The 25,301-nt window shown below is 38.6% G+C and overlaps 1 protein-coding gene across 2 annotated transcripts; it reads right to left on the reverse strand.

Moving 5' to 3' along the window:
• Positions 1–447: 447 nt before the first annotated feature.
• Positions 448–24,866, reverse strand: LOC131168677 (cyclic nucleotide-gated ion channel 18). Of its 2 annotated transcripts, XM_058128301.1 has the most exons (6): positions 24,153–24,866; positions 23,666–23,878; positions 23,261–23,559; positions 3,094–3,205; positions 2,024–2,260; positions 448–1,450 (listed from the first exon to the last, which is right to left on the reverse strand). In XM_058128301.1, the coding sequence occupies exons 1-6, from the start codon at positions 24,621–24,623 to the stop codon at positions 686–688; spliced, it is 2,097 nt and encodes a 698-aa protein (XP_057984284.1). In that variant the 5' UTR covers positions 24,624–24,866; the 3' UTR covers positions 448–685. The 2 variants fall into 2 exon arrangements, with proteins under 2 accessions (XP_057984284.1, XP_057984285.1); XM_058128302.1 differs by lacking the exon at positions 23,666–23,878.
• Between the last annotated feature and the right edge of the window lie 435 nt (positions 24,867–25,301).

A 25,301-nucleotide genomic window follows, 5' to 3' on the forward strand; every position in this document is an offset into this window, starting at 1 on the left:
TTATTTGAAAAAAAAAAAGAAAAAAAGATAAGATAAGAAGAAATTTTTTTTTTTGTATATTTCTCTATATTAAATATGCTAAAAATAAAAAATTTTCTAAATATAACTAAAAATGAAAAAAAAATAAAAATCAAGCGTTAATTATGTATAAAATGAGATTTTTGTTGATTAATTTAATATATTACATATTTTCTTTCCTTCTCTTGATAATCAGATAAAAACATTAAATTCTTTTAAAATTTCCTTCACTTTGATTAATATTTTCTTAGTTTCAAACGGCACAAAGAAAAATATAACTAGTTTAACAGGCTTTACACCCACCACACTACACATTCGTTAATATTTTATCCTGATGAGTGAGTTCTAAATCTTATGACGACGGAATGGTCCCTTGTAAGTACAGAAAAAAATTAATTTGTGACTTCCTAAAACAGTGTACACAAAACGTGAGCCAATAATTTGTTTCATATAGAGAGCATATACAAGAACAGGGGATGGGAAGGCTGGTTCTGTTTGGGTTTGTCCTCCTACTCTACAAATAAAATTTACTACCATGTCATGAACTGAAAAAAAGGAGAAGAACAAGAAGAAGTAATGGATCCTAACTAAGCTCTGATCATTAGCTTCTTTCTCCCAATACGCATGCACCAGTTGGTTGCTTCACTTTCTTTGTACATATTTCTCTCTATTCTGCAGAGAAATCCGGCTCATCGGGCTTAAACAGCTTTGGCATCTTTAAGCTGGTGGATACCGGTTCACTCGGGCGGCCCTTCTGGTTAACCCCTCTTCTTGTATTTGCAGCAAACTTGGATGCCAAAATGGTGGCTCCCAGATGCTGAGCGCTGTTTGGAGTATTCTCTGATGAACCCTCATGAACACTGTCATCACCATCTAGCTCATAACTGTAATAGTTGCCATCATTTTCAAGAACTGGCATGTAATAGAACTGGCTCTCTTGTATGGACAACTCCTTTGCCATCCTTCTCTTTTTATGCCTTCTCCAAGCAGCTTGGATGAAGCAAGCACCCCATGTCCTCCACTGGTGAGAATAGTACCTGAAGGCATGCTGAAGCTTCTTGCTGTGAAGCCGCTTGAACTGATTAGCCACAAACTTTAGGTCTTCTGCTTGAAGTGCAAAAGCTTCAACTTCGCCGAGGGCTCTTACAGTTCGAGTCGAAGAAGGCAAGTTTAGGCTTGAATTAGGCATTAGGGCCCATGTCAGTAATTCCTCACCGCAGAAGTCACCCGGTCGAAGGGTGATGGAGTTGAAGAACCCGGACCGACCTCCATTTGTTGTGGAGCTCTCTAGTTGTCCTCTAATGATAAACAACATCTCATTTACTGGATCACCCTCTCGAACAATATAGGTGTCTTCGGTACTCAGGGATGAAGTTAGGCGTTCGCATATGGCGTCAAGAAGCTGAGCATCCATTTGTGAAAAGAACGGGACCTGGAAATTGGAAAAATATGGTTCAAACTAGTATGTCTAGAGAACATCAATAGCCACCTATGGAACAATTTGTTCCTCCAAAAATTAGTATGTATAAAAATCTATTTTTTAAAATTAATGCATAACTTTAGGAAAGTTTATTTTTGTTAATATTTTGCTTAGGAGGTCCTGGCTCGTTATGAAACTTTAATGAATAAACAAGTGGGGCAGAGCGTTACTAAATATAACAAAAATGCTGTATGTGTGTATCATCTAGAAGCATGAAAAGGGAATTTTCTCTCAAAGAGCAATAGAAACCCAAAATGCCAGTTTGTGCCTGAGATTGGAAAATGGAAAAGTCTATCCTGGACTAAAATATGATGCTCTCTTTATAGGAAGGGAGGATGTGTGCATTTCACAGAACAAAACAGTTCAAATTAGACTATACTGTCTTTGACACTAAAGAGTGGACATGGCAGTATAAAATTAGGGACTCTTAAGTCAGGAAAAAAGAGCATTCTATTTTATTAATCTACTCAAAACAAAGCTAGTCACCCTGCTCAGTAGCATAACGACAAGCAAGAAGAAACTTACACGGCGAACAAGGTTAAGACATAGATGCCGTTGAATTTCACGACGAAGGTCCATAGGTAAAGAGTGTAAAATAGATTCTTCATCGACTCCTCTCGTGGCAAGCCATTTATATTGAACAAATCGACGAACTCGATCTTGCAAATCCGGAGGTAATTGGCGATGCCTCATCCACTCCTCTGTGTCTCTTCGCTTTACTCTCCATTCCTCAAGCCTCACCGTCATGGATTGAAGGTACCCCTTTAGGAAGACAGAAAGATCAAAAAAAAAAAAAGCTCAGTACTGTTAGCTTAAATCACACACAAAGTTTAAAGCTATCTTAAATCTAGAATAGTATATCAAGGACTATATCAAGGAATCCATTGGAAAAAAAGCATTGACCTAGTAAACCAGAACAAAGAATCAAAAATTCAATGTAAAACAATATGAAAAAATTTAATGCTTGTGCATACATGAACAAACACGCACACACACGTCTGTGGGAGTGCATAGGCCGATCATATATTTCCAAAAATGTAAATTACTAATACTGGATCATCATGATTCTTAAGTATTGTGCAACTGGAAATCACACTTTCTGATAGTTGGTGTGGTGGTACATGTATAAAACTAAAGGAAATTAATGGGAATTAGGGTGGTAATCTAAGCCACTGACAGGATAATGATCAAGTCTTCAAAAAGTATATGTCAAGACTCATTTTTTGCTAGAATATTTCATGAAAATATGAACCGATAACCATCAAATATTATAAAGATAACCGCGCCCCCTCCCCCCCCCCCCCACCAAAAAAAAAAATCCCCAAAAAAATAAAAAACACTGATTCTTGCTGCAATATTGTTACAACAATCAAGTTTTCCAGCATTTAAAAATGGAAATTCACCTTATTGCAAATCCATCTCATTCCTTGTTCAATCAAATATCATTCATCTGAAGTTCTACACTAATTGTCATGCAGAAAAAAATTTGCCATGTAAATATTAACTTTTGACAATAACTCACAAAACTTAACAAAAAAACTACTACTAAAAGAAATGGTGGTGGTGATGGTTCAGTAAAGGATCCAGCTAATTACCTGCATGTTGCCAATCAACTGTGCAAATAAAATCAATCCTCCAATGCATATGACAATACAAAATATTGTCTCACCAATGTAAGTCGTAGTTGTCAAATTCTGTCCATATGAACTGCACCAAAAGAAGTAAATAAATAAATAAAGAATATGTCAAGTCAGCATGAACAATGAATGAAACATTTTAAACCTAATTAAAAAAACTTGCCATGTAATGATGATTAAATAAAAGAGAAAATATGAAATATCATAACAAATATGAAACTGTTATAGTTGAAATTGTTGTGCAGATTGCAAGTCTCTACTTACTGTACAAGCTTACTCTAGAGGAAGGGAACAAATACAATAATCTTGATAACTCAGGGTATATGCTTAATTTTGGGCAAGAAGAGCAGGAAGAGTTACTAGTTGATTCTATAGCAGGCCTAGAAATGTCTTCTCAAATTTTCAGGATGTTTGGGTTTGTATGTCAGATACTATATAACAATGATGAGCGTCCCTGGGCCACAAGGCTCCATGCTTTGTGAGGGTAGGGGGAGGATCATCATAGTGTACATAGCATTATCCCTGCTTTTATGCAGAGACGTTGTGCCCTTGGACTCAAACCCATGAGCAACCAATTACAAAGGATTGCACTATATAACTGAGAACAGAATGGAATTTTTGTATTTCTTGAATAATTTTGTACTGACCAATTTACAATATTTATAATACAATCAGAAGATTTAAGTGTGGAAATAATCTCCTAAACAAATCTCTCTCTTCCCTAAATTACTCCAAGGTATTCGAAGATACTCGGGATTTCTACACTCCCCCTCAAGTTGGATCATAGATATTGATCATATCAAACTTGCAAATGAAATCATCAAAGCTCTGGCGGGCAAGCCCTTTAGTAAAGATGTTTTAGTTTGTTCCTTGGTAGACACATAAGTCAGACAGATGGTTCCTTCTTCAACCTTCTCTTTGATATAATGTCGGTCCACTTCTACATGCTTAATCCTGTCATGTTGAACTGAATTGAGAGAGATACTGATGGCTGCTTTGTTGTCACAATAGAGTTTGATAGGGAATTTCACCGGGATTGATAATACTTCCAAGAGTTTCCGTAACCACATTCCTTCACATATCCCTTGTGCAACTGCCCTAAATTCAGCTTCAACACTGCTTCAAGCCACTACATTCTGTTTTTTGCTCCTCCAAGTTACCAAGTTTCCCCCTATACAAAGGTGCAATATCCGATTGTAGACCTTCTATCTTTCGCTGATCCTCCCCAATCTGCATCTGTGAAAATTTCTACTTCCTTGTTTTCACATTTCTTGAAGAAGAGTCCTTTGCCCAGAGAACCCTTGAGTTACCTGAGGATCTTATACACAGCATCTAGGTGAGTCTTTTTCGGTGAATGCATGTGTTGACTTACCACACTTACCGCAAATGCAATGTCGGGTCTAGTATGCGATAGGTAAATTAGTTTACCAACCAATCTCTTATACCTCTCCTTTTCAATTGGTATTTCGCAGTCTTTGACCCTCTTTACTACTTCAATCAGGGTTTCACTAGGTTTGCATCCAAGCATGCCAGTTTCAGTTAGGAGATCAAGGATATACTTTCGTTGAGAGACACTGATACCCTTTTTTGATCTAGCAACTTCCATTCCCAAGAAGTACCGCATTTGTCCCACTACTTTAACTACAAACTCGGCAACTAGGACTTTCTTTAATCTTTCCATCTCCACTGTATCATCTTCAGTTAGGATTATATTATCAACATACACTATCTGATTTTTTTTATTACCACTTTCAGATTATTGGAAGAACATATTATGATCTGAATGCCCTTGTCGATATCCTTGATTCTTTATCACTTTTGCAAATATGTCGAACCATGCTCTAGGAGATTGCTTGAGTCCATACAAGAACTTCTTGAGTTTGCATAATCTATTTTCTTCATTTTTCTTACTGAAACCTGATGGTATCGTCATGTAGATTTCTTCTTTTAACTCGCCATTTAAAAATGCATTCTTAATGTCGAGTTGTTGTAGTGGCCAATCCAAGTTAGCTGCCACGGATAGGAGGACCCAAGCAGTATTCAATTTTGCCAGTGGTGCAAATGTCTTTGTGTAGTCGATGCCATAGGTCTGTGTAAACCCTTTTGCAATGAGTCTAACTTTATATCGTTCAATTGTCCCATCAACTCTATATTTCACTACGAAGACCCATTTAAAACCAAGTGGCTTCTTCCCTCTCGGCAAATTCATAACGTCCCAAGTTCCATTTGTAGGGACCCGAACTCAGAAAATAAAAGAAAAATATATAAAAGAAAAGAGAAATAAATGAAAAGGAAAGAGAAAGAAGAGAAAAGGAAAAGAAAAGGAAAAGAAAAGGAAAGAAAAGAAGGAAATGGGTTTGGAGCAGGCAAAAACCGTCAACGGTTTCAACAGGGTACAGTTTGGCAAGACCAAACCGTCGATGGTTTCAAAAATCTTAGGAAAACCATTGACGGCTTCGTACAGGCCAGCTTGCCTATAAATAAATAGAAGTTAGTTCATTTTTTTAAAAATTTCATATTCTCTCACTCTCTAAAGCTAGGGTTCCGAAATTCTCTCTCTCTCTTATCCCTCACGTGTCTCTCTCTCTCCTAAGGCCATTCGAAGTCCGCTCTCGCCCTCCAATCGTCTCTCTCTCCTCTCTCGGCTTGCCAACTTTCTCTCTGCGGCAAGTTTACGGAAGCTAGGGTTTCGTTTTCCGAACCTTTCAGGCATATTTTCATTAACAGGTAAGGGGAATAGATTATGTTAGCTTGATTTCGAAATTGAACCGATTAAACTGTAGTATATGGATGTATGATTATTATGATAGTTGTATTTCAAAATTCAACCGGTTAAAGTTGAGTAAAAGTAAAGGGAATAGATTATATCATATTATTTTGGAAACTGAACCGTTTAAAACGGAGTATGTGATTACAGGAATACTATGAATGATTTTGAGAATGAACCAGGTATATGAAATGAGGGTTTTGGTATTATACTGGTATTTTGGGAAAATATAAAGTGAATAGGGTTGATTATCTCCGTTTTCATTAGAAATATGTCTTTGTTGAATTAATTGGGGAGATGATCATACCCATATTTTCAGTAGAATATACAAGTATATTAGATATCCTTTTCTCTGGATAATTTATGAAAGTATGAATTAATATCCAAATCGTGTGGCATGAGATTAATTTATGTTATGAAGTCTATGGTGATTTTTATGATGTTGTACTAGAAACGTATAGTATTATACTGATTTTACTAGAATTGTTAAAAGGAATCTACGCATTAATGAAATGATAAATGATTACGGTGAAAGCTCAATACGGAAGCTACTAGAGGAAGTATAGTGCAGCCACACTGTTGGGTGAAAGTGTTGGTATAGGATAGTTGACTTGGCCAGAGAAGAGTAGTGTTCCCTCCTGTATACACGGGTCAGCATGGGATTGTATCCTCCCGGTATACAGGTCAGCATGAGGATGTACCCTCTCGTATACGGGTCAACATGGAATTTTATCCTCCCGTATACAGGTCAGCATGGGGTTGGCAAGTTGTACTTACAGACATGACTTAATTAACTTAGCTTTGGGTTGATCACCCGGACCAAGTCCAGCCTTCGGGGCACACAACCCGGTCAAGCGGGGTGAATACATGATATTACATGATTGCCAGACAGAAAGGTTCTTCTATGTAATATAGTAGAAATTATGTTATGAATGGAGTGAAAGTTTATAATAGAACTCTGTTATGAATGGGTTGAAAGTATATGATAGAATTATGTTATGAGTGGAATGGAAGGTGTGCCTACCTATTTTTATAGGCGTGAGTTACAGGTTTAAATGTGGTTTTCTTAAAGTTGAAGTAATGGTTATATTTTGTCTACACTAAAACTCATGTTTAGCCATACACTGATGATAATTTATTCCTTCTTACTGAGAGGTGTCTAGCCCTAATGAATATTAAATTTTTCAGAACCTGCTGGAGATCGAGCTTAGGAAGCTTTGGGAAGGGTTTAGTTTTTGTAGTTGTGATTGGTTGTAAGATATGGAACTTTTTATGTTTTATTTTAATCGTTGGGTTGTAATAACGTTATATAGAGATACTTATGTTTGTGATGGTTTAGTACTCTGGTAATATATTCGAGTTTTAAATGGTTTCTACTATTTTTGTTGATAATTGTGGTATCAAAGACTATATTATAGAGAAATAACTCCCTGGACTCCACTTTGGGGTTCGAGGCGTATAGGTGGTATCAAAACTTTAGGTTGTTAGGTTCTGTAAACTTTAAGAATGATCATTACCAGAGCATAGACATAAATGACGAAGAGGGTAGGAATGGATAGGTTAAGTTGGAAGGTTTTGAATGTTGTTTCATAGCTTGGAAGAAAAAATCCATCAACTACTTCTTTGGTTTTTCTAAAGTGGTCGACAGTTTCGAAAAAGTCACGGCAAACCATAGACGGTTTTGTTTCTGAGCGGTGAGATGGGAACTCGAAAAGTTGCACTTGAATGTTTAAAGGATTGATTTGTGAGGGAGAAGTCATTGAAAGGGAGTCTATGTAATCCTATATAGTGTGTTGAATACCTTCTAAATTCCTAGTGTGATATTTGTGTCGATTGTGTTATTACGTTAGGATTCTAAATGGATTTTTATCCTATCTTCCGGATAGATCCTAGAGGTAAGGACGTAGATGCTAGAGGGGATAATGACTTAGGGGCTTCTAGCGAGGACGACATTGATACCTCCACATTGCTGCGAGGTTTAGCTCGACAGGCTAGGTCGGAGATGAGGCGGGACTCCAGAGATCAGGATGGGCCACCCGCAGACTAGGGCTGCTCTATCAAGCAGTTTATTCGGATGAATCCCTCGACGTTTGTGGGCAGAGTTGATCCAATTGTGACGGAAAACTAGATTCGGGAGATGGAGAAGATACTGGCAGTTTTGCACTGCACTGATGAGCAGAAAGTTCTCTATGCCACAAGTAAGATGACGGGAGAGACCGAGCGACGGTGGTTAGCTGTGAAGCTACTAGAGGAGCAAAGGCCAGTACCTGCAGCACTGACCTAGATCCACTTTAAAGAAACTTTCTTTGATCGGTACTTTCCTGCGTCCACTAGGGATGCAAAGGCGAAGAAATTCATTAGATTGACTCAGGGGAATTTGACCATACAACAGTATGCGGACAAGTTCGTAGAGCTATCCTAATTTTCCCTATATATGATACCAAATGATGCAAAGAAGGCACGGAGATTTGAGAGAGGTCTGAGTTAGAGGGTCTACGAACAGGTGGTGGGGTTTCAAGTTCAACACTTCTTGGAGTTGGTGGAAAAGCCACCATGATGGAAACAAGCCGGCTAAGAGGTGCTGAGATGTCAGATCAGAGGAAGAGGCGAGTGCCTCCGGAGTTTCATGCTGATACCAGTCAGGGTCCATGGAGGGCTAATGATAGAAATATGGACCAGAGGCAAGAGTTGGAGAGTCGAGCCTATCAAGGTGAGTTGATACGCCCTCAATGTCCTAAATGTAATAAGAGGCATCGAGATGAGTGTTGGGCTGGAAGTGCTAACTGCTACCGGTGCAGTAGGCCTGGTCACTTGGCACGAGACTGTCATGGGCCGCCGAATAACGCACCCACTCTTAATCAGTACTAGGGGAACAATCCGGCACCCCAAGGCGGTTATCAGAGGAACGCCGCCCAAGCATGGGTTTACATGCTTACTCCGCGAGGTGCAGGAAATGTTGGGGACAGGTAATACCTTTATAATTTCAAAAATGGCAATGAATGGTATCTTTGTTTATTTATGATGATTAAATCTTCAGGGATTCAGGATATTACTATTTAGGAAGCAAGATTTCAGGTTGTTAAAGAAACTGATATTAGTTTTTCTTAAGTTGATTTCCTAATATTAATTGCATCATTTCCAAGCATAAGTCTATGAAGGTCGTATATATTAGTTTTGGAGGATTGTGATTAAGAATCAAAGTTGTTGGATATTGATCCTATAACACTGCATGCAGGAATGTTTCTTTATCTTACAGTTGTGTCAAATCTGGAAGTTCCGAAATTTTGGGGAGGTAATGTAGTATAGCGGAAGGTCAGGATACCTTAGTTTTGGAGTTGAGTTTGAAATTAAGTAATTGAGATTGTAGCAAGAGATATTAGGGCAGCAGGTTTGATCCATTGGTTCGCATTAGTTATCAGATCTTGATTTGAGATGTTTATGAGTCTAATTTAAACCTGTCGGATTCACGATGAATTTTATTTGGAGTCATCTTTAGCAAATTTCAAGAACGAAATTTTTGTAAGGAGGGGAGATTGTAGGGACCCGAACTCAAACGATAAAAGAAAAATATATAAAAGAAAGAAGAAATAAATGAAAAGAAAAAGAAAAGAAAAGAAAAGAAGGAAATGGGTTTGGAACAGGCCAAACCGTCGACGGTTTGAGGAGCCTCAGGAAAACCGTTGACAGTTTCAATAGGGTACGGTTTGGCAAGACCAAACCATCAATGGTTTCAAAAATATCAAGAAAACCATTGACGGTTTCGTACGGGCCAGCTTGCCTATATATAGAAGTTAGTTCATTTTTTTTTTTAGAAATTTCATATTCTCTCACTCTCTAAATCTAGGGTTCCGAAATTCATTCTCTCTCTCTCTCTCTCTCTCTCTCTCTCTCTCTCTCTCTCCTAAGGCCAATCGGAGTCCGCTCTCGCCCTCCGATCGTCTCTCTCTCCTCTCTCGGCTTGCCGGCTTTCTCTCCGCAGCAAGTTTACGGAAGCTAGGGTTTCATTTTCTGAACGTTTCAGGCATATTTTCAGAACAGGTAAGGGGAATAGATTATGTCAGCTTGATTTCGAAATTGAACCGATTAAACTGTAGTATATGGATATATGATTATTATGATAGTTATATTTCAAAATCCAACGGGTTAAAGTTGAGTAAAAGTAAAGGGAATAGATTATATCATGCTATTTTGGAAACTGAACCATTTAAAATGGAGTGTGTGATTACAGGAATACTATGAATGATTTTCAGAATGAATCAGGTATATGAAATGAGGGTTTTGGTATTATACTAGTATTTTGGGAAAATATAAAGTGAATATGATTGATTATCTCCGTTTTCATTAGAAATATATCTTTGTTGAATTAATTAGGGAGATGATCATACCCTTATTTTTAGTAGAATATACAAGTATATTATAATATCTTTTTCTCTGGTTAATTTATGAAAGTATGAATTAATATCCAAATCGTGTGGCATGAGATTAATTTATATGATATCTATGATGATTTTTATGATGTTGTACTAGAAACGTAAAGTATTACACTGATTTTACTGGAATTGTTAAAAAGAATCCACAAATTAATGAAATGATAAATGATTACGGTGAAAGCTCGGTACCGAAGTTACTAGAGGAGGTATAGTGCAGCCACACTGTTGGATGAAAGTGTTGGTATGGGATAGTCGACTTGACCAGAGACGAGTAGTGTTCCCTCCCTGTATACGCGGGTCAGTATGGGATTGTATCCTCCCAGTATACAGATCAACATGAGGATGTACCCTCTCGTATACGGGTCAGCATGAGATTTTATCCTTCCGTATACGGGTCAACATGGGGTTGGCAAGTCATACTTACAGGCTGGACTTAATTGATTTAGCTTTGGGTTGATCACCCGTAGTAAGTCCAGCATTCGGGCCACACAACCCGATCATGCGGGGTGAAAACATGATGTTACATGATTGCCAGATAGAAAAGTTCTTCTATGTAATATAATAAAAATTATGTAATGCCCCATAAAATTATATGCATGGAAGTGTAAAAAAAAGAAGGTATTAAATAAATAATTAATTAAACATTATTAAGTTGAATTAATAAAATTAAATAACATGATGGTTATATAAATATGCATAAGTATATAAGTATAAAAGTAATGTTATAACTATTATACATATATATATATAAAAGTAAGGATACTTCCAAGAAGTATCCTATTCAATGTCAATTGAATTTCACATTTCAAACATAGTGCCCCCCCCAAATTGACGCCACTCTCTCTCTCTCTCTCTCCTCTCTCCTCCGCTTCTCTCTCTCTCTCCTTGATTTCATCGGCCAAACGAGCGCCGATCGAAAAACGGAAGATATCACTGGATTCCATTCTCTGCAGCTGACATTCCTACCTAAGTGGATTTGTCGTAAGAGTGACGTAAGCACTACTCATGGGGTAAGGTAAACTTTTTTCCTTTCCTCAGTTTTTCCTTAAATCTTTAGCCAAACTGACGATCAAAAACCACCACAATGTTCTAGGAGTGTTTCTCTACAAGTCTAGTAGAGTTAATTTTGAATTGGGCTTTCTAGGTACCACTCCAAGGCTAGGGTAAGATTTAAGGACTTTAGCAAATTTGCTATTTTTAGAAATTTAATTATTTATTTAGAGTTTATGGACTTAGGAAATGTTAAAATAGTTTATTAGGAATTTTGTGAGCCTAGGAATATTAAGGAAATTATAATTTTGGGATTGAACTGATCAAACTGGGAAAATGTGGTTTCAAGGTTTGGAGTTCTGAACACCGCGGGCGTCGGTTGGGATTTTTACCAAACTTTTCAGGATTCAGGTAAGGGGATTAAGTTAAATCGGGATTTTTATTAAATATGAATTGATTAAACTGTTATATAGTTATTTATTATGAGTTCAAAGATTATTTTAAAAACCAATCGTTCAACCAGGATTTTACAAATCTAAGATATATGATACAATATTTTGAATAACATGAATGGTGGAACATCTGATTTATTTTATGAACTAAAAATACTGTGTATCTTTGGTTATCTCTTGGACTGTATTCAAATACTGAAAATGTGTGGTAGGTGAATGATTTTATGGTTTATTGTGAAACCAAATTTTGGAATGATTGTAAAATATACTAGAACTGTTTGTGAAACATATTGCAACTGCTTGTGAATAATAAAGGGATTTCATATGATGGCTGGGGGCTGGGTTTTATATGATGGTCGGGGGCCAGGTTTTATTTGACAGCTGTGAGACGGGTTTATTTGACGGACGGGGGCCAGGTTTTATATGATGGCCGAGGGCCAAGTTTTATTTGACGGCTGTGAGCTGGATTTATTTGAGGTCCGGGTTTTTATTAAATGGCAAGTGTAAAACGAAACGATTTAAATTACATTTTTTATTACTTAAATTGCATGATATGTTTTGGGAAACCTGGGGACCAGTTGTTATGTGAGCACGGTACCGTTGCTAGTGATTGATTATTAGACCATATGCACCCACACTATTATGGATAAAAGTGTAGGGGGGTCTCAGCCGACTGCCTGTGTGAGGTTGAAGTGAGGGCGTCGGACCTGCAGCTTGGCTATGGATGCCTGCAGACGTACTTGCAAAGGATGATGTTTTGACTTTGCTTTGGGCTAATCACCCAGACTTAGTTCAACCTTTGGGCCGCACAACATGTGCCATGGGAGAAGTAAATGGCGTTAGTCACAAGGAGTGTCTTTTATGCATATTTGTTGATTTATGTAAATGGTGATACTTATTTACTGAACTGTTTATACTATGGAAACGAGGCGAGTATTTTCAACTGTGTAAAGTAAGTACAATGCAAAATAGCTATTTCTGGTTAAATGGAAAACTGGTTATTTTCTATATACACTAAAATTCTTGCTGGCCATACATTGATTTTAACTTAGTCTTCCTTATTGAGAAGTGTCTCACCCCAATATATAAATTATCTTTTCAGGAAACTCCAAGGATCGTGTTTAGCAAGGCTAGAGGGATCGAGCTAGTCGTAAAGTCTATGTATGTAGTGTGCATGGACTGAGTTTTCTTTTTGTACTGTGTTAATGGGTTGTAATATGGATAATTCGAGACTATTGTGTATAAAAGTAGTTTAGAACTCTGGTAATGGATTTTGGAGAATATATTATTTATTTTTGCTACAATTATAGAATGATTATGGTGTCAGGTACACAGACGTCACTAAAATAGCACCTCGGGCCCACGTGGCGGGTAGGAGCGTTATAGTTGGTATCAGAGCCTAGGTTTGCTAGGTTCTGCAGACTTTGATAATGGATGATTACCAGAGTATAGGTTGAGATAAGTTAAGGATAAGAATGGGTAGGCTAGGCAAGTCTTGGTCTGGAAGCTTAGAAACGGTGATCCTTTGAGGGTCTTTTGTGTTTTTCCTGGAATGACGATTTCAGGAAAATCACGGTAAATCCATCGATGGTTTCGTTTTTGGGTTGAGAGACTGGAACTTGGAAACTTAAGTAGGAATGTTAGGTCAGGTGAGTAGGTGTTTAGTCCTGGAGATTGTGATTAGAGGCCAATACCTTGACTATTTTGTGGCAGGATTGTGATGGATTCTAGGGGAAAGGACATCGTAGCTGGATGGGATAATCACGTAGATACTTCCAGTGAGGATGATATGAATGCTTTGGTAGTCCTGCAAAGTATAGCGCGGTAGGCCAGGAAGGAGAACCAAAGGGACTCTAGAGAGTAGGACCAGCCACCAGTTGTTCAGGGGTGCACTTTTTAGCAGTTTACTCAAATGAATCCGTTGGCTTTTGCATGAGGAGCAAACCCGATCGCAGCTGAAGATTGGGTTCAGGAGATAGAGGAACTACTGGGTGTGTTGGAGTGCACGGAGGAGCAAAAGGTGTAGTATGCCACTTCTAAACTAGTGGGGGAAGCGAAGAGGTGGTTGAGATCAGCAAAACTGGTAGAGGAACAGCAGCGAGGACCTGCGGCTATTACCTGGAGCTGTTTTAGGGAGGTTTCTCCGACAAGTACTTCCCTATTGCTACCCGAGAGGCTAAGGCAGAAGAGTTCCTGAATCTAACTCAGAGACACTTGACCGTACAGCAGTACGCGACCATGTTTATGGAGCTATCCCACTTTACTCCATACATGATCCTAAACGAGCCGAAGAAGGACCGGAGGTTTGAGAAAGGTTTGAGGCATGAAATATGCACACAAGTGGTGGCATTGCTGACTTAGAGTTTTTCTGAATTAGTGGACAAGGCCATAGCAGCTGAGGCCAGTATTCAGGAGGGTGAGAGGGTAGTAAACCCGAAGAAGAGGCTCATGCTTTCTAGTTCACATACAGATGCGCGACAGGGTCCTTGGAGGAGGTATGGAAACAGTGGAGGTCAGAGATGGGAAATGAGTCGTGGGACATTTCAGGGTATCCCATTACACCCTATTTGCCCTACTTGTGACAAAAGACATCTAGGGGAGTGCTAGAGGAAGAGGCATGTCTGCTTTAGGTGCGGTGAACCCGGCCACACTGCTCATGATTGTCGGGGAACAGCAACCAATCCAGCTGCACCTCATCAGCCTCAGGGAGGTAACCAGGCACCGCGCAGAAACTACCAGAGAGGCACGGCCCAGGCGTGGGTGTATTATATGACTCCGGGTGACGCCGAGTACGCACAAGATGTGGTTACAAGTAACATTTATGTGCTTTCAAATAAAGTTGTTGTACTCTTTGATTCAGGTGCGACACACTCTTTTGTATCTCAGGGGTTTATTAAACTATGTAGGATAGAAACACAACCGTTAGATGCCGAGTTAGCAGTGGTCACACCGATAGGGTCGGTAGTAGTGTGTAACAAGGTGATCAGGGATCACCCAATGGAGATTCAGGGAAGAAGACTGTCTGCTAGTCTAATTGTTATTGACATGCATGGGTTCGATATTATTTTGGGGATGCATTGGCTAGCATCTAGCTACGCGAGTATTGACTGCCACAAAAAGGAGGTAGTGTTCAGGCCTCCAAGGAAGCAGGAGTTTAAATTCGTCAGGACATGTGTGCGCTTTGCACCACATATCCTTTCAGCAATTCAGGCAAAGAGGTTACTTATGGAAGGTGGCCAGGGGTACCTTGCATTTGTAAAAGAAGCACCGGAGGAGGGACTTAAATTGGAGAATATCCCAGTAATAAAGGAGTTCACAGATATTTTCTTGAGAACTTACCGGGATTGCCTCCTAATCGCGAGTTGGAGTTTGCCATTGAATTAAATCCAGGGTCAACACCCATTTCTAAGACTCCATATAGAATGACTCCAATTGAAATAAAGGAGCTAAAGGAGCAGTTGCAGGAACTACTTGACAAGGGATATATCATACTGGGCGTATCACCTTGGGAAGCGCCGGTGTTGTTCGTAAAAGAAGAAGGATGGATCGATGAGGATGTGCATCAACTATAGTGAAATTAATAAGGTAATAGTGAATAACAAGTACCCGTTACCTCGTATAGATGATCTGTTTGACCAGCTAAAGAGCACACAGGTTTTCTACAAGATCGATCTGCGATCCGGGTATCATCAGGTGAAGGTTAGGGTGGAAGATGTTCCGAAAACAGCATTCAGGACCAGGTATGGCCATTATGAATTCTTGGTTATGCCGTTTGGATTGACAAATGCTCTTGTAGTGTTCATGGATCTGATGAACAGGGTCTTCCACCAGTATTTGGACTAGTTCGTGGTAGTATTTATTGATGATATACTGGTGTACTCAAAGAGCCTAGAGGAACACGAGGAACATCTGAGGATAGTGCTTCAGGTGCAAAGAGAAAGGAAGTTGTATGCTAAATTTAAGAAATGCTAGTTTTGACTGGAACAGGTTGCATTTCTGGGACATGTAGTGTCCAGGGAAGGAATTTCAGTGGACCCAAGCAAAGTGGAGGCAGTAGTTGATTGGGCTAGACCGAAGAACGTGCACGAGGTTAGAAGTTTCTTGGGTCTGGTAAGATACTATCGCCGGTTCGTGGAGGGCTTTTGAGATTATTAGGTCCTCTGACACAGCTTCCGAGAAAGAACAGAAAATTTGGGTGGACTAGTGAATGCTAGATGAGTTTTTAGGAATTGAAACAATGACTAGTCACTACTCCAGTATTGACTATTCCGTCAGAAGAGGGTGGATTTGTGATCTATAGTGACGTATCCCAGAAAGGACTTGGGTGTGTTTTAATGCCAGAAGGAAAGGTTATTGTGTACACTTCTCGCCAACTCAAGGAGTACGAGAAGAATTGTCCTACGCACGACATGGAATTTGTAGAAGTAGTTTTTGCGTTAAAGATCTAGAGGCACTACCTATATGGTGAAAAGTGCAAGATCTTTACTGATCATAAGAGCCTTAAATACTTTTTCACTTAGAAAGAATTAAACATGAGGCAGAGGAAATGACTGGAGCTGATAAAAGATTACAACTACACCATCAGTTACCTCCCGGGAAAAGTTAATGTGGTAGCTGATGCTTTGAGCCAGAAATCAGTGGAAACAACAATATCAGCGGTGGTGGTGCAGCATCAAATTAGAATGGATTTGGAGAGACTTGGGGTGGAGCTTGCAGAGGGTAATCACTAGGCATTCATCGCTAATCTAGTATTATAGCCCACCTTGCAAGAAAGAATTTAAGTTGCTCAGAGGAGTGATGCAGAGTTGGTAAAACTTATGGATAACGTGTAGAATGGATAGGGGGCAGAGTTCAGTAACTCAGATGATGGATCCTAGAGATTCCGCACCAGTGCGTACCTGCCGACCCTGAGATTAAGGAAGTTATTTTAGAGGAAGCGCACCAATCCCTGTATACTGTACATCCTGGTAGCACTAAAATGTATATGGATCTTCATGAGTCATTTTGGTGGAGTAACATGAAGAAAGCAATAGCTGAGTATGTAGAGGGGTATTTGATATGCCAACAGATGAAAGCTGAGTATCAGAGACCGGCGAGATCATTGCAGCCACTTTACATTCTTGAGTGGAAGTGGGAGCATATATCGATGGATTTTGTCACAGGGTTACCGCCGGCACTACATGGACAGGATGTCATTTGAGTAATCGTAGATCAACTGACGAAGACTGCCCATTTCCTACCAATCAGAGTTAACTACTCTTTGAGCAGACTGGCAGATCTGTATATTCAGAAGATAGTTAGACTTTGTGAATCGCTAGTTCAAATCCTAGATTGAAAAGAGTAAGAAATTCATACTAAGAAAATTTCATTGGTAAAAGTACTTTGGAAAAATCATGCAATTGAGGAAGCCTCATGGGAATTGGAAGAGGATATTATGATAAAAGTAGGTTAACTAATTTCGAGAACAAAATTTTTATAAGGAGGGGAGAATGTAACGCCCCATAAAATTATATGCATGGAAGTGTAAAAAAAAAGGTATTAGATAATTAATTAATTAAACATTATTTAGTTGAATTAATTAAATTAAATAATATGATGGTTATATAAATATGCATAAGTATATAAGGATAAAAGTAATGTTATAATATATATATACTTCCTTTAGAAGTATCCTATTCAATGTCAATTGAATTTCACATTTCAACAGAACGCTCCCCCCCAAATTGACGCCACTCTCTCTCTCCTCTCTCCTCCGCCTTCTCTCTCTCTCTCCTCGATTTCGTTAGCCAAACGGGCGCCGATAAAAAAACAGAAGATACCACTGGGTTCTATTCTCCGCCACCAACATTCCTACCAGAGTGAATTTGTCGTAGGAGCAACGTAAGCACCACTCATGGGATAAGGTAAATCATTTTCCTTTTCTCAGTTTTTTCTTAAATCTTTAACCAAACTGATGATCAGAAACCACCATGATGTTCTAGGAGTATTTCTCTACAAGTCTAGTGGAATAAATTTTTAAACTGGGCTTTCTAGGCACCACTCCAAGGCTAGGGTAAGATTTTGGGAATTTAATTATTTATTTGGAGTTTATAGGCTTAGGAAATGTTAAAATAGTTATTGAGAATTTTGTGAGCCTAGGAATATTAAGGAAATTTATAATTTTGGGGTTGAACTGATGAAACTGGGAAAATGTGGTTTCAGTGTTTGGAGTTCTGAACGCCGCGGGCGTGGATTAGGATTTTTACTTTACTTTTCAGGATTCAGGTAAGGGGATTAAGTTAAGTCATGATTTTTATTAAATATGAATTGATTAAACCGTTAAATATTTATTTATTATGAGTTCAAAGATTATTTTAAAAATCAACCGTTCAACCGAAATTTCACAAATTTAGAATATATGATACAGTATTTTGAATAACATGAACGGTGGAAAATATGTTTTATTTTATGAACTAAAAATATTGTGCATCTTTGGTTATCTCCTGGACTGTATTCAAATACTGAAAATGTGTGGCAGGTAAATGATTTTATGGTTCATCGTGAAACCGAATTTGTGAATGATTGTGAAATATACTAGAACTGTTTGTGAAACATACTGGAACTACTTGTGAATAATACATGGATTTGATATGACGGTTGGGGATTGGGTTTTATATGATGGCCATATTGGAACTACTTGTGAATAATACATGGATTTGATATGACGGTTGGGGATTAGGTTTTATATGATGGCCAGGGGCTAGGTTTTATTTGACGGTTGTGAGCTGGGTTTATTTGAGGGCCGGGGGCCAGGTTTTTCTTAAATGGTAGGTGTAAAACAAAATGATTTAAATTACATTTTTTATTACTTAAATTACATGATATGCTTTAGGAACCCTAGGGACCAATTGTTATGTGAGCACGGTACCATTGCTAGTGATTGATTATTAGATCATGTGCACCCACACTCTTCTAGATAGAAGTGTAAGGGGGTCTCAGCCGACTACTTGCGTGACGTTGAAGTAAGGGCGTCGGACCTACAGCTTGGTTGTGGATGCCTGCAGACGTACTTGTAGAGGATGATGTTTTGACTTTGCTTTGGGCTAATCACCCAAGCTTAGTCCAACCTTCGGGTTGCACAACGCACGCCATGGGGGAAGTAAATGGCGTTAGTCACAGGGAGTGTCTTTTATGCATATATGTTGATTTATGTAAATGATGATACTTATTTACTAAACTGTTTATACTATGGAAACAAGACGAGTATTTTCAACTGTGTAAAGTGAGTACAATGCAAAATAGTTATTTTTAGTTAAATGGAAAACTGGTTATTTTCTGTATACACTAAAATTCATGTTGGTCACACACTGATTTTAACTTAGTCTTCCTTACTGAGAAGTGTCTCACCCCAATATACAAATTATCTTTTTAGGAAACTCCAGCGATCGTGTTTAGCGGGGCTAGAGGGGTCGAGCTAGTTGTAAAGTCTATGTATGTAGTGTGTATGGACTGAGTTTTCTTTTTGTACTATTTAAATGGGTTGTAATATGGATAATTGGAGACTATTGTGTATGAAAGTAGTTTAGAACTCTGGTAATAGATTTTGGAAAATATATCATTTATTTCCGCTGCAATTATAGAATAATTATGGTGTCAGGTACACAGACGTCACTAAAGTAGCATCTCGAGCCCACGTGGCGGGTCGGTGCGTTACAAATTATGTTATGAATGGAGTGAAAGTATATAATAGAACTCCGTTATGAAATGGGTTGAAAGTATATGATAGAATTATGTTATGAGTGGAATGGAAAGTATGCCTACCTATTTTTATAGGCATGAGTTATAGGTTTAAATGCGGTTTTCTTAAAGTTAAAGTAATGGTTATATTTTGTCTACACTAAAACTCGTTTTTAGCCACACACTGATGATAATCTATTCCTTCTTACTGAGAGGTATCTCACCCCAATGAATATTAAATTTTTTAGGACCTGCTGGAGATCGAGCTTAGGAAGCTTTGGGAAGGGTTTAGTTTTTGTAATTGTGAGTGGTTGTAAGATATGGAACTTTTTATGTTTTGTTTTAATCTTTGGGTTGTAATAACGTTATATGGAGATACTTACGTTTGTGATGATTTAGTACTCTGGTAATATATTTGAGTTTTAAATGGTTTCCGCTGTTTTTGTTGATAATTGTGGTATTAGAGACTATAGTATAGAGAAATAACACCCTGGACCCGACTTTCGGGTTCGGGGTGTTACACCATTCTTTTCCAAAGCCCACATTTCCTCCATGACAGCTTCCCTACATTTAGGAATCTCTAAGGCTTCCTAGATATTCTTTGGAATTTTTATCCTATCAAGGTTAGAAGTAAAAGCACAATATTCTGTAGATAGGCTTTTATAAGACATGTATTTTAACTAGGGATATTGAGTACATGACTTGGTTTTTTTTCTAACTGCAATGGATAAATTGATGTCATCATGTACAGGCTTATTAGAAGGGAGCTCATGACCATCTATTACTTGATCAGGATTGGGCGTGGACTTATGGTTGCTCGGAGTCATCACCAGTTCCAACTCTCTTGGTGCCTTGGGTATGAGATTCTCCCTGTTCTTTGCGTTTAACTTGAGTAAACAAGCATTTCTGTGTTGTTTTGTTTTTCTGCATCTTCCCCTGAGGTTAAGTGATCTTTTGCACATGATAGGTCAGAAAATGATGTAATGGTAGACTCGGGAAATGATGCAATGGTAGACTCAGTGTATGGTATAAATTCATCAACAGAGAAATCAAAGAACCGATCTTCATTCCATTTCTCCCCATGAAGAGAGGGCTTTGGGAAGTAAGAAGTGGTTTCAAAGAACGTGACATCAAGGCTAACATATAATTAGCCTTTCTGAGTAGGAGAGTAACCAATAAAAATGCACTTAATGGCATGAGGTTCCAATTAATCCCAATTGTGAGCATGAACATGAACAAATGCAGTACATCGAAAGATTTTCAGAGAGAGACTGAAGTGGAGTCGAGTGTTGGGAAACCATTCCTAGAGTTTCTGTAGAGGAGTGGCAAAAGAAAGAACTCGACTAGGCATTTGATTAATGAGATGTGTAGCTGTTAAAATGACATCACCCCAAAAATATTTTTTCATATTTGTAGTGAACATCAATACCCGAGCTACTTCAAGAATATGCCTATTTTTACGTTCTGCAACCCCATTTTGTTGAGGGGTATCCACAAAGGAACTTTGATAAACAATTCCATTTTCTTGAAGATAATGTCCCAAGATATCATTGAAATATTCCGCACCATTATCAACATGTAAAATTTGAATGTGAGTTTGGAATTGTGCTTAAATCATGGAGTGGAAACTGGCAAAAATAGAATGAACCCAACAAATACGAGTATGATCATCAATAAAAGTAACAAATCATCTCGTGTGAGTGAGCGCGTGAGGGCCCCTATAAATCACTTTGAATCATAGTAAAGGGTTTGGATGGTTTATATGTGGATTTTGGAAAGGAATTATGCTAGTGTTTTGCAAGTTCACAAACCTCACACTGAAATTCAGAAGACGTTTTATTTGGAAAAAAAAAAAATGGAAGGAAATAAACGTATTAGATATTGAAAATTTGGATGACCCATCCTAGAATTCCATAACAAAATTTCACTATCACTAGAAACAGATGCAGAATCACAAATAGTAGTTTTACATTGTTCACTCACATTAGCCTCCTCAAAGTAGTAGAGTCCCTCATACTCCTTAGCATTGTCAAACGTCTTCCCCGATGATAGGTCCTAAAAAACACAATGAGAGTGAAAAAATTTAGCAGAACAATTGGAGTTTTTAATTAACTGACTAATGGATAGTAAGTTGCAGGATAAATTAGGAACATGAAGAACAAACTCTAGTGTGATGGAGTCAGAGAGTCGAATATTCCCTTTGCCTGCGACAGATGAGAGTGATCCATAAGTAATTTTAACTTTCAAATTTCTAACACAGGGTGAATATGATGAGAAAAGATGATAGGCATCGGTTATGTGGTCAGAAGCACCAGAATCAATAATCAAAGGAGTTTTGGATTTAGAGGTCATATTCAAGGCTTGCAAAAAATTACCTCTTTAGGCTAAAGAACCCGAAGAAATATTTGTGGAAAGATGAAGCTTTGTAATAACTAAACGAGGTTTGGTCTGCCAACTGCCTGAACATTTTCTCATCAATCTTAATCTCTTTGTCAGAACCAAAAATGTCAAGGTCTTGCTCTAGTCTTTCCTCTTCTTTTTCAATTGCCTCTACTTCCAGCTCTGTCTCCTCCTCGTTCTTGTTCCTCGTAGGGCTCGGCATAAAGCTCCAAATACACCTCTTCAACATCTTCCTGAGCTTTTGGTGCTTGAGTCTACGGTACTCCTCGAAGCTCAAACCCTTCAACTCCTCGTCCGACTCTGAATAGTCCCCATGCCTACCCCTGAAATCGTGATCGAGATACGCATGGCTCTTGTTCCTACGATGGTCACCATCGCTAAACTTTCTAGGGCTTGTTCTGAAATCTAGACGGTTGTAGGAGTCCAAAATGATGATCTGAATCCTGGTGATGGGCTCTATAGCCATTGATGGGACTACAGCTACGATTGCGGTTGGAATAGTTGTCTGATCCCAACGAGTAACGGCGGTTGTCTCGGCTGTTATGGTGGCATCTGGTAGAAGGCAACGAGGGCAACGAGGGCCTTGGTGATGAAGAGGAATCCATGGAGTTCTCAAACCTTGTGGAACTCTATTGGAGGACCTCGTGAGATTCAGAGGTCATTGAACCTCTACTTTGGCTAGCAATTTCCGCCATTGGTAGTTAGGTTTAATCTCCTAGCTCTGATACCATGAAATCAGAATGAAATTTTGGTATTTCTTGAATAATTTTGTACAGACCAATTTACAATATTTATAATACAATCGGAATATCTAAATATGGAAATAATCTCCTAAACAAATCTCTCTCAATAATATACAATATATACTTCCCTAAATTACTCCAAGATATTCGAAGATACTCGGGATTTCTACAATAACAATGATGACCCACTAAATTAGTTTGGGATATCAAAGTTTAATACTCTGTTGAGAAAAGGTGCACTGCTTTGATGACCAAAATATAAAAGCAAACTACTCAACACATTCAATAGATTACCAAAACATTAATGTCAAAAGGAATCCAATAAACATATGCTTGACATCATTACGTTTTACTCCACCACCACGTTATGAAGTTCTTAATGACACAAACTCAATAGAAATTCAATCCAGCACAAACAAATGGAGTAAGGAGATTCTAGCTTCACTTTCAGACCGCAATATGACACGTTCCAACTTCCAACCAAGAATCAAGAACAATAACCCACAATAAAAGCATTTAGATATGGAATTTCATGTCTACCCTAATCTATATAAAGCCCAAGCAAGCATAATTAGCAAAAATTCAGGAGCAAACATCAATAAACTTCCATTTTTAAAGGAATCCTACCTCAAATTTCTCAGACCCCACCAAAGACAATAGAAGTACTTCTCAACGAAATTTGTAGAGGCAACATCATCTTTAAAGGCGTCTGCGAACATTCCAAACTTAAATTCAACATCACCATTTTTAGCATCACAATTAGACAGAACGTTAGTGATGTTCAGCCAATATTGGCGGTCAACATTCTCCTGGCTACGACAATCCAAGTATCTTTGGATACAAGTGCCATTCTCCCTTCTACACTCGTCCTTCCAGCAGGTGTGTTGCCGACCAATGGACAACAAATACCATGAAGTTCCTAATACCTGCAACACCAGTAAATGGAAATACCAAAACATCAAAGTTTTTAGAGTATTACAATAAAATTAAAAAAAAAACCAGAATGATGGCAAACGATGAACAGATACTAACATGACTGGCAAGCATGTAGAGCAGGAGATTGTACGCAGCCCCAGCCCAGGCAGTCCTAGCAACAACACCTGTGGTTTTTACAATTCGCCGGTTTAAAGGAAAAATAACGAACAGCCTAGGAATGTACTGAATTAGAACTATAAGAGCCAGGGTGTTGTTGGGGCCACTGGTTTTGGGGTCTTTTGATGCAGGTATGATCAACCAGATCACAATCTGCAACACCCAAAAAACAAAAATTACCAAACCCTAGAACTTTAATATGCAGATTAACAACTCTGATACCACTGAATCCGAGAATACACAAACAAAGTTGCATTTTTTCTATTAATTTTTTTTAACATTGGGGAAATAAAATTTGACATGGTTTGCACTTTTCAAAGCCTAGTAGAAGGGAAATTAAGTTAGTTTACCCAATTAATAAAATTTAACTTAATTTTGATTGTTTATCGAAAATTGGGGATGGGAGAAATGGGAAAGAATCACATACCTGGGGCAGGGGAAGAGTGGCGGCGAGATCGATGATGAAATCGGACTTCAAGTAGCGGATGGCGATCTGGCGGACGTCCATAACGAGCTCTCCCCTGCCGAAAACCCTAGAGCTGGGGGCGATGAATGCGGTGCGGAACTTCATGATCATGTGGAGCAAGTAGAAGAGATCGGCTACGGAACGGAAGAAGGTGATGACGACGGCGAGGCTGAGGTCGGTGTCGAGGCAGGCGGAACCGCCGACGTAGGGGAGGAGGAAGTAGAGGGGGTCGATGAAGAGGGCGAGGAGGCAGGTGATGAGGAAGATGTGGTTCCAGTGAGTGACGATCTCGCTGCCTGGGTCCAAGATCTGGTAATGCCATAGGATGTAGAAGGGATTGAGGTGGGGGTCGTTGTGGAGGTCGGTGATGGGCTGAGACAGGCGCCGGAAGGGGCCGAACCGATACGAGTGTGTGGGGATGAATCTATTCATCTTCCATTGCGGAGACCAACATTAATTGGAGTCCGCTGTGATAGAAACAGAGAGAGAGAGAGAGAGAGAGAGAGAGAGAGAGAGAGAGAGAGAGAGGATATTAGGCGGCGGTGGCCATTGGAGACCAGGGAAGGAGAAAACGGTGAGAGAGAGAGAGAGAGAGAGAAGAGAGAGAGTGCGATGAAGGTCCGATTTTGGACCGTTGAGGTTTTCGCGGGAAACCAGACACTGTGCGTGAGGCCCGGAGTGAGAAAATCGTTTTTTATTTTATTTTTGTGGTTTATGTGGAAATCATTTATCAATCAAAAGGCTTTTCCTCTTTGGATATTCATGTTGGAAATTTTAATTTCCGTTTTAATTTTTAGATTATATTTTCTTATTTTTTTTGAGTTATAGATTTTGATTTAAATTGATCTTGTTTTCAATTTATGTTTTATTTATTTATTTTGAGTTCTATTTTATCATCAGTTTTTAGATTTAGCCTAGTTATTCTATATATATATATTTTTTAAGTTTTTATTTAATTTATTATAAAATTCTTAATTTACAATTAGATTAACGCACTACAAAAAGAAGACTTTTTAGTGACAATTTAAAATCATCACTAATAATATAAATCGTCACTATTAATTATTAGTGACGACTTAGTGATGCTTACTGAGTGGTGACTATAGCGGT

The sequence above is a fragment of the Malania oleifera genome, chromosome 11 (assembly GCF_029873635.1).
Source record: "Malania oleifera isolate guangnan ecotype guangnan chromosome 11, ASM2987363v1, whole genome shotgun sequence".
In the NCBI taxonomy this organism is placed as follows: Eukaryota; Viridiplantae; Streptophyta; class Magnoliopsida; order Santalales; family Ximeniaceae; genus Malania; species Malania oleifera.

Coding starts and splice junctions, on each gene's coding strand:
- LOC131168677 (XM_058128301.1), bottom strand. CDS start 24,623: ATGAATAGATTCATCCCCACACACTCGTATCGGTTCGGCCCCTTCCGG. Junction 3,206..23,260: donor TGGGGTCTGAGAAATTTGAG/GTAGGATTCCTT, acceptor CTTTTGGTGCAG/TTCATATGGACAGAATTTGA. Junction 2,261..3,093: donor AGTTGATTGGCAACATGCAG/GTAATTAGCTGG, acceptor GTCTTCCTAAAG/GGGTACCTTCAATCCATGAC.